We start from the raw sequence: 10,050 nt of genomic DNA on the forward strand, positions 1-10,050 counted from the left end.
TTTTATCATTGAAAGAGTTTTCATTCACATATTGAGATGGGCCAAATTTACCCTTTTTTTTTTTGTTTATATGCCTTTGTACACTATTGTAGGGTTTCTTTCTTTAAAATGGGTGCTTGATTAAGTGTCGCTTACTTTGCTCCATTCCATTCTTTTTTCTTTAATCGTCTAGAGTTTGATCATGCTCAATTATTTCCACGTATCAATGTATGTATGTCAAATGTGTCTCCTTTTTCAATCGATAATAAATGTGTATGTTTAATTGTCCACAATTTGACTACAATCTATTATTTCCACCTATCAATGTATGTATGCCAAATGTGAAAGCACATACTCTCCACACGAATTATTTTTGCATTGCCACTGAAAGCAACATGTAATTTTATAAGATTTGTTAATTGATAAAATAAAAAGATCACTTGAAAAAATAGCTTCCACCAATCAGAAATTAAAAATAACATAATACAAATTCACTCAATATAATCAAATAAACAAAACCATAGATCAAGTGTTTGTCATCCACCAAAGAAAAGATGAAAATAATAGTCTCTTATCAAGAGAAACTAAAATTACACACATTCCGAACATTGTTGTAAAAACACATAAACAACTAAAAAGCAATTTACTGGAACATTTCAAAATCCAGAGACAGAGAACAACGTCTTTTAAAGTGAATGCTGCAATCAAGACGCAAAGAAACCACCTTTAGACATGTCGGCAGCAATCACAAAACCAAGGCTTACATATATTACGTTTTATTTACTACGGCAACTGTAGAATGAACACTTTACGCTTTACATGTGTTGTCAGCGCCCTCAATGCAGGCCTGGTCTGTAACAGTGATAGGAATGGCCTTGGGCTCCACTACCTTCTTAGGGAGCTTGGGCACATTTACAGTGAGCACTCCATTGTCAAGGCTAGCCTTTATTCCCTCCATCTGACCGTCCGCCAATCTGAACCGCCGAAGAAACTTCCCCTCTACTCTTTCCACCCGATGCCACTTGTCAGACTCCTCTTTCTGCTCCCTCTTACTCTCCCCGCTCACAGTCACCACGTCCCCCTCCACCTCTATTTTGATATCCTCTTTCTTTATCCCTGCAAGTTTCACAGGTTAACATCAGTTTATTTTCATGAAGAATCCTGGAGTACGATCAGAAATGGAAGAGCTTAAATAATATTAACAAATCTGTAATAAAATATAAACAGGTTTTCATCGATTTATTTTCTTGTCTGATTATGGAGAACGAGCGTTAAATGGAAGGTCTCCAACAACAACAGACTTGTTATCTCAGCGATCTATGGAACGTTTTTGTTCTATGATCAATATTATTGGCCATTTTTTATTTTTATTTTAAACATGAATTCTTTGTAATATTGATGAAAAATGATCAATTTATTTTGACGAAGAGCTTAAACATTAAGAGACCTGTTATCAAGTATAACAGATTTTCATCAATTTATTTTCAAGACTGGCTATGGAGAACGAGCAGATGTGGAAGGGATTAAACAAAAATAGACCTATTGTCAAATTGACCAGGCTTTTTAATCAATTTGTTTTCACGACAGATTATGTAGAGCTAGCGGAAATGGGAGGGCATGAACAATAATAGACCTAATTAAATGAACTATGAAATCTTTTCGTTCTCTGATCTAAAATATTGAATAAATTGATACAAATTCTTTAAGACATTGATAAGAATACGAAACGTACACAAATTGTAAAAAAATGTCTACAAATTAGTCCAATTTTTTTCTCAAACATTCTACTGTATCTCCATTCTATTTTCATTATAAATATTCAGAGATTCAGACAAACTAGCAGCAAATTTTATGAAATGAAAAGCTTTACATCTTTCTACACATCATACAATATTTCAGGAAAAACAGCCTCCAATATCATTTACTCATATTCGTCATCAAAATGAAGAGCTTTACCTGGAACATCTAGTGTAATAATGTGTGCTTCGGGAGTCTCCTTCCAGTTCACTCTGGTTAAGGACACCCGGCCGTCCATGCCTTCGCCCACCGTGGACAGGGGATTTTCTTCTAAAATCTTGAAGGGATCCACCTGCCACAGATCATCCAAAGGGTTCCAGCGAGGGACGAGATCTCTGCGTAAAATTGGAATGAAAGCATCGCATCGCATCGGACATCACCGTTGCGCTCAGAGCGCCCAAAAACTCCAGAATCCATATAAAATTTGTTCATTTTGGATACCGCAAATTTATTTTGCCGTACAAGGCCGTACGGCCTCTGCACGCAATTCGAGACAAAAATTTAAAAAAATTGCAAAAAAATTTGTTTTTGCGGCAGTTTTAGCCGCAGCAGTTAATAAGCCGTAGCGGAACCGCTAGCGGTTAACTGCTGTGGTCACCGCTAGCAGAAACCGCTAGCAGTTACTGCTGGCGGTCCGCCAGCGGCCCGCAGCGGCTCCTGCCATGGCACCGCCGTAGCTCCACCCCACGGCAGCCCTCCTCCCTCCCGCCGCCTGGCCGCCGCTCCGCCGGCGGTGGAGGGATTTCTTAAAGTTTTTTTGTTTTTTTATTATTTTTTTTATTAAAAAAAAAATTAATTTTTTGCATTTTCAGAGGCCTTGGAGGTTTTTTCTCCGTAACTTGAGTATACGGACGTATTTTTTCAATCCGAAAAATGCGTCGGAAAGCTGGTTCCGAGACGGAGATGCTAGTATAGGTGTTTTTGGATTTTGATGTAGTTTGGTTGCCTGTTTTGGCAGTCAAAGCTGGATATTCTATTTTGCACTCCGGGAGGCGTATCTTGAGCTTCCGATCTTCGATTTTGGACTTCTTTATATCGCTGGAAAGCTCTTTCTGTGCTCTTTCCAGTGATGCTGGTTGTTGTTCCAGATTCTGTTCCAAGCACATCCTATTCAGTCTTTTGCATTTTAGCATTCTGGTTGATATTCTGTTTGTTTCAGGTCCAGAGATCGATTTTGTTGCTTCAGTTGCTTCGTTTTGGGCTCTACCTTCTGTTGTTTCAGCCTTATGTTTTTTCTGATCATTGTTGATATTCATTATAAGCATCTTTATGCAACGCACTGAGATAAAGTGTCGCACTATTTTATAAAGTGCCATGGGGGGATAGTTGTTTGCCGCTTATAGACCCTCTTTCTCTAATTCCTCATGCAGTGTCGATGACACGTGCCTTTATTGGTGTTTTGTACCTCACTCTCGATGTGTTTGGCTCCTGTGTTGTAGGAGATTCTTGGCCCATCTTTTCAGCTACTTGTCACCTCACCTGCCTTAAGGAGAGGTTATATTTTTGTTCTATGCTTCTTTGGTTGATGGTTCGTGCCTTCTATTTCCATGGAGGTTCCTTTGGTTGATGGTTCGTGCCTTCTATTTCCATGGAAGTTCTACAGATCAGCATTTTGATAGAGTTTTGCGGTTCTTCATGCTTTAATGATTCTCTTCTGATCCCTTTGTTCCTTGTTCTGGAACATTCTTTGCTATCTCTTTTTGGAGTAGGGTTTTCCCCATGTGGTTTTCTCTATTTCTCCTCTTTATAGAGATTTTGTTGTGATTGGGTACCTGATCTGGCCTTGTTGTCGGGACCCAATTCTCTTTCATAGCTGTGCTAGGTTAGCTTCCTCCCAAGCTTCGCTTAAGGGGGGGTGTTAGAGTAATTATTTGTTCTAACTTATTAATTAAATCACTTTGATTTAATTAATTAAGTTGTCTATTACTCTAGTTTGCTTAAGCTATCTTGTAGATGCATATAATTAATATTTTATTAATTATATTGTGCAACCCTAGCTTTTTTAGGCTTTAGTTTCCCTTTTCGAGTTTCGTGATTCCTTTATAAGGATTCACCTCTTTGTATTTTAATCATTCACTTATTGGATTATATGACATATTGATCTTTGCATGTCCATAAGATGGATCTGGCTTTTTGGCCTCCTTGGTTTTTCCTTGCCTCTGTTCTTTGCTTCATCCATGTGACAGGGTTATGCATGCAGGTGTTCTTGGGAGATTAGTTTTTCACCTAATTTAACATCTGATTCCCCCTTTTTAAATTGTTTTCATTTGTACCTTTTTGGGCTGCTAGGTGCTTGGTATTTCTAATATCTTTATATTTATACCTTCCTATTTCTCTAGTAAATTTTTCCGTGAGAGATGTTTTGATAAAGATAAAGCCTTGTCCATTCTTGGCTCAAAATTGGTATCATTACTATCATACAATGTTTGTTTCAGAGGCTTTGTTAGATTCTCTCTAAAGATTTATTTGTTAGAAAATAGAATATGATTATCTATCCTTGATATTATATTTATGCCTAGTTGGCCATCTCCTATCTTTTGGCTTTCATAGATTGTGCCCTCCATTAGTGACGTTTCTAGATTTGACCTCATCCTTTAGGTCTATGTGAAGGTTATGGGCCTTTTCCCATTAAATGAGTTGATCACAAAAGTCATCATGTATCAACATTGGGTCATGCCACAATAATGGTTCCCATTTTTTGGCCAACTTTGACACTAAAAGAGAGATTTCAAAAAATAAATATTCACTTTCAGATGCATATTACTAAAAAAACTAGAAAAAATTTGAAGATGATGTGAACTAGTGATTTGTAGAATTTTCTTTCTCCTTTATAACATTCTTTTTAAATTTTTATTCGAAGTGATTGAAGTCCTTTTTTTTTTCCTTCCTTCGAGAAGTGGTATTTATGAAAAATTAGCTTTTTTAAAGAGTGATGGTTGTTTTGATCACCATAACATATAAAAAAATGATAATGACAAAATTATTTCAAGGCTATTTTGTAACATCGAATTTAGTTGGTTTCATTCAATTTCATATACAAAATGAAGATTCTATTCATTTGACATTAACAACAAATTAAATATAGGTTGATTTTTATCAGTATAATTTAATTTTTCTAAATCAAAATATTATTTTTCTTGTTTTGCTAGAAAGGTAACACATACACCTTTGTAGCACATATTTTTCAAACATATTTTTCTTTCATTTTCTATTTTTCTTGAAGCTTCAAATAGAGACTTGTGAAATGGCCAAACAACCTCTATTTAATAAAATTACAAATAAAACATCACAATAAACACAATTTATATTAAAAGCATATAGTCATTGGAAAACTTATTCATAGTAGAACAATTTGGGATATTTATTTTTAAAAAATATACCTATTTAGCCCTTGTTTGAGCACTTAGAAGGAAAAAATTTGATGGAAAATTTAATAAATTTGTTATAAAAAAAAAGTATTTTGGGGGCTTCAAAAGAAGGGGGTTTCGATCTAATTTCTTTGTGATGGAAAGTGGGAACCATTATTGTGGCCTCACCCCATTATGTCCTTTATCAACTTGCTATGTAGTCTGATATTTTCTCTTCTGTCTTCCAAAAATATATATATTTTTATACAATTTTCACATTGCTCCAACATCTTTATCTTAATATACTCTTGCTGAACTATTTGGACAACATCAATCATTCTTAGTTGTTTCCATCCCATTCTCTACTAAACCACATAATAGTTCTTCCTCTTCATTGTCCTGAATATTCTCTTTGTTTTCTCCTTTTTAAGTGATGTCTTAAACATCTTCTTCACAAGGAGAGCAATTGCTACTTGGACACTCTTTATTGTTCCTATCTTCTCTCTAATTTCCCCTTCCTCCATTTCCTAATCTAGTTTATATATCAAACTTTCCAAGCATGTTTGGTATTATTGATAAGTTTTGGGGAACTCCGTACATTTTTATTCAATTGATCCTTAGGGTTTAGTTTCTCTATCACTTTGTTTGAGCTTTTGGTGTTCAAATTTTAGATTAATCAAAAGTTTAATTCCTTTAGAAGTTGTGTAATTGGCTTCTATACCTAAGAATTCCTCGATAAAGAAGGTTCCTATTCTTTACAGAGTATGAAAGTTAATGTATTTTACTAGAATTTCTTTACTCTCAACCCAAGTAGGTATTGTTAAGGATTTCACCACATTTTCATTAAAGTTTGGCACCCAATGGAAGAACTTTAAACTTATACCCTAAAAAACATACTAATCCGAAAACAAGTCCATCTTTAATTTCTATATTCTTAAATGTAAGTAAATCAAATGATTTGAAAAGGGAAACATACATACTTGTTATCCACATAATTTATACAACCAATCTCTGAGTTTTGGGTCCTTTACTTTAGGTTTGTTCTAGAAGACAAAAACTTTCAAATTTTGCATGTTTGGCACCCAATGGAAGAACTTTATAACCTAAAAAACATACTAATCTGAAATTAAGTCCATCTTTAATTTCTATATTCTTAAATGTAAGTAAATCAAATGGTTAGAAAAGGGAAACATACATACTTGTTATCCACATAATTTATACAACCAATCTCTAAGTTTTGGGTCCTTTGCTTTAGGTTCGTTTTAGAAGACAAAAACTTCCAAATTTTGCATGTTTGGCACCTAATGGAAGAACTTTACACTATAACCTTAAAAACATACTAATCCGAAAATGAGTCCATCTTTAATTTCTATATTCTTAAATGAAAGTAAATCAAATGATTAGAAAAGGGAAACATGCATACTTGTTATCCACATAATTTATACAACCAATCTCTGAGTTTTGGGTCCTTTTCTTTAGGTTCGTTCTAGAAGACAAAAACTTCCAAATTTTGCATTTTATCCATCAATTTTCACTATAATAGTTACTTATTATCAATGTATTTGGAGGCTTCATTGTTGTTCCTATAGCTAGTCTTAGCATTCCACAAGGATTTTGTCACTACTCCTTTATCTTCTACCCAATTTTCCTCATGCTGGAGTTGATATTTGTTGTCTAAACCCATGATTTTAAGAACTTCAAACCTATTTTTGGTGTCCAATACATATTTTTCGTTTAAATGATACTTTTGTTGTGAGTACATCACTAAAAACATTTCATTCTTCTCCTTTTTTGCAAAAATCGTATTACTTTTTCTTTTGTTGTAGCACTTACTTTAAAAGAACTCTTGCCTTTGCTCCTTCGGCATCTAGTACCCATTTGTTTAATTTGCACATATTTGGGTTTTGAATATAAATTATGTTGTCTTTCCACGATTACTCAACTATTTTCCTTTTGTCACTGAAAGAGTTTTCATTCACATATTGAGATGGGCCATATTTACCCTTTTTTTTTTGTTTATATGCTTTTGTACACTATTGTAGGTTTTCTTTCTTAATAATGGGCACTAGATTAAGTGTTACTTACTTTGCTCCATTTCATTATTTTTACTATAGTACTTTTGTATATATATTTAATCGTCCACAATGTGATCGTGCTCAATTACCACATATCAATGTATGTATGTCAAATATATCTGCTTTAGTCTAATCATGATCTATTATTTCCACCTATCAATGTATGTATACCAAACAATTGACTCAACTATTTTCCTTTTGTCATTGAAAGCGTTTTCATTCACATATTGAGATGGGCCAAATTTACCCTTTTTTTTTTGTTTACCCTTTTTTTTTGTGTATATGCTTTTGTACAACACTATTGTAGGTTATCTTTCTTAATAATGGGTGCTTGATTAAGTGTCACTTACTTTGCTCCATTTCATTCTTTTTTCTATAATACTTTTGTATATATATTTAATCGTCCACAATGTGATTGTGCTCAATTATCACATATCTATTTATGTATGCCAAATATATCCCCTTTAGTCTAACCATGATCTATTATTTTCACCTATCAATGTATATATACCAGATATGAAAACACATACTCACCATGTGAATTATTTTTGCATTGCTACTTAAAGCTTGATTGATAAAATAAAAAGATCACTTGAAAAAATGGCTTCCACCAATCAGAAATTAAAAATAACATAATATAAATAAACAAAACCATAGATTAAGTGTTTGTCACATGCACCGAAGAAAAGATGAAAACAATAGTCTCTTACTTATCAAGAGGAACTAAAATTACACACATTCCAAACATTGTTGTAAAATCACATAAATAACTAAAAAGCGATCTTCTAGAACATTTCAAAATCCAGAGACAGAACAACGTCTCTTTAAAGTAAATGCTGCAATCAAGACGCAAAGAAACACCTTTAGACATGTCGGCAGCAATCACAAAACCAAGGCTTACATATATGGACTGTTACGTTTTATTTTATTTACTACGGCAACTGTAGAATGAACACTTTACGCTTTACATGTGTTGTCAGCGCCTTCAATGCAGGCCTGGTCTGTAACAGTGATAGGAATGGCCTTGGGCTCCACTACCTTCTTAGGGAGCTTGGGCACATTTACAGTGAGCACTCCATTGTCAAGGCTAGCCTTTATTCCCTCCATCTGACCGTCCGCCAATCTGAACCGCCGAAGAAACTTCCCCTCTACTCTTTCCACCCGATGCCACTTGTCAGACTCCTCTTTCTGCTCCCTCTTACTCTCCCCGCTCACAGTCACCACGTCCCCCTCCACCTCTATTTTGATATCCTCTTTCTTTATCCCTGCAAGTTTCACAGGTTAACATCAGTTTATTTTCATGAAGAATCCTGGAGTACGATCAGAAATGGAAGAGCTTAAATAATATTAACAGATCCGTAATAAAATATAAACAGGTTTTCATCGACTTATTTTCTTGTCTGATTATGGAGAACGAGCGTTAAATGGAAGGTCTCCAACAACAACAGACTTGTTATCTCAGCGATCTGTGGAACGTTTTTGTTCTCTGATCAATATTATTGGCCATTTTTTATTTTTATTTTAAACATGAATTCTTTGTAATATTGATGAAAAATGATCAATTTATTTTGACGAAGAGCTTAAACATTAAGAGACCTGTTATCAAGTATAACAGATTTTCATCAATTTATTTTCAAGACTAGCTATGGAGAACGAGCAGATGTGGAAGGGATTAAACAAAAATAGACCTATTGTCAAATTGACCGGGCTTTTTAATCAATTTATTTTCACGACAGATTATGTATAGCTAGCGGAAATGGGAGGGCTTGAACAATAACAGACCCAATTAAATGAACTATGAAATCTTTTCGTTCTCTGATCTAAAATATTGAATAAATTGATACAAGTTTTTTAAGATATTGATAAGAATACGAAATGTACACAAATTGTAAAAAATGTCTACAAACTAGTCCAATTTTTTTCTCAAACATTCTACTGTATCTACATTCTATTTTCATTATAAATATTCAGAGATTCAGACAAACTAGCAGCAAATTTTATGAAATGAAAAGCTTTACATCTTTCTACAAATCATACAATATTTCAGAAAAAACAGCCTCCAATATCATTTACTCATATTCGTCATCAAAATGAAGAGCTTTACCTGGAACATCTAGTGTAATAATGTGTGCTTCGGGAGTCTCCTTCCAGTTCACTCTGGTTAAGGACACCCGGCCGTCCATGCCTTCGCCGACCGTGGACAGGGGATTTTCTTCTAAAATCTTGAAGGGATCCACCTGCCACAGATCATCCAAAGGGTTCCAGCGAGGGACGAGATCTCTGCGTAAAATTGGAATGAAAGCATCGCATCGCATATTTGCTTGCATTACCATCACCAGAATGCAGAAGAACAGACCTTTAGAAACCGCCATTTCGATCTAAAACTTAATTTGCGATCCGAAAATCTTAAAAACTCTGCTGGAATATGTATTGCTCTCTCTTTTGCAATCCTTTTCAGAAGAGAACAAAAAGGCACTCAACCGCTGTGAAATAAAACAAGAAGAAAGGAATTTTAAGGAGCGGAGTAGAAACTTCCCGAGTTCTTTAGCTGCTTCTTCTTAGAACCAAAGGGAGATAAACCGCCAGAATGTTCCGGAGAAGTCGACTTTCTTCTATTCACGAGCATCTAGACTTTTCGTTGTCGGTACAGATTTTCTCCCACTTATCTACAAATTTATTGCTTTGTGGGGAGCAATCCTTGAACTTATATGGGTCTAAACTCATTCTTTTTAGTTACTGCCAAGGTAGAATACTATGGCATTCATTGAATGCAATTGTCTATTTATATTAACCAATCAAATCAACGAATTTAAATCTATTTATATTAACCAATCAAATCAACGAATTTAAAA

General features: G+C 34.5%; 2 protein-coding genes across 2 annotated transcripts; both read right to left on the reverse strand.

Annotated features, from left to right (window-relative positions):
* Positions 1 to 753: 753 nt before the first annotated feature.
* Positions 754 to 2,174, reverse strand: LOC149533334 (16.9 kDa class I heat shock protein 1-like). The gene is made up of 2 exons (XM_089804111.1): positions 1,936 to 2,174; positions 754 to 1,095 (listed from the first exon to the last, which is right to left on the reverse strand). Exons 1-2 carry the CDS (start codon positions 2,144 to 2,146, stop codon positions 788 to 790), a joined length of 519 nt encoding a protein of 172 aa, XP_089660237.1. The 5' UTR covers positions 2,147 to 2,174; the 3' UTR covers positions 754 to 787.
* Positions 2,175 to 7,883: 5,709 nt separating this feature from the next.
* Positions 7,884 to 9,748, reverse strand: LOC149533335 (16.9 kDa class I heat shock protein 1-like). The gene is made up of 2 exons (XM_089806273.1): positions 9,303 to 9,748; positions 7,884 to 8,463 (listed from the first exon to the last, which is right to left on the reverse strand). The coding sequence occupies exons 1-2, from the start codon at positions 9,568 to 9,570 to the stop codon at positions 8,156 to 8,158; spliced, it is 576 nt and encodes a 191-aa protein (XP_089662399.1). The 5' UTR covers positions 9,571 to 9,748; the 3' UTR covers positions 7,884 to 8,155.
* Between the last annotated feature and the right edge of the window lie 302 nt (positions 9,749 to 10,050).

This window comes from Cupressus sempervirens, chromosome 10 (genome assembly GCF_028749045.1).
Source record: "Cupressus sempervirens isolate cs-2001-9-10 chromosome 10, ASM2874904v1, whole genome shotgun sequence".
In the NCBI taxonomy this organism is placed as follows: domain Eukaryota; kingdom Viridiplantae; phylum Streptophyta; class Pinopsida; order Cupressales; family Cupressaceae; genus Cupressus; species Cupressus sempervirens.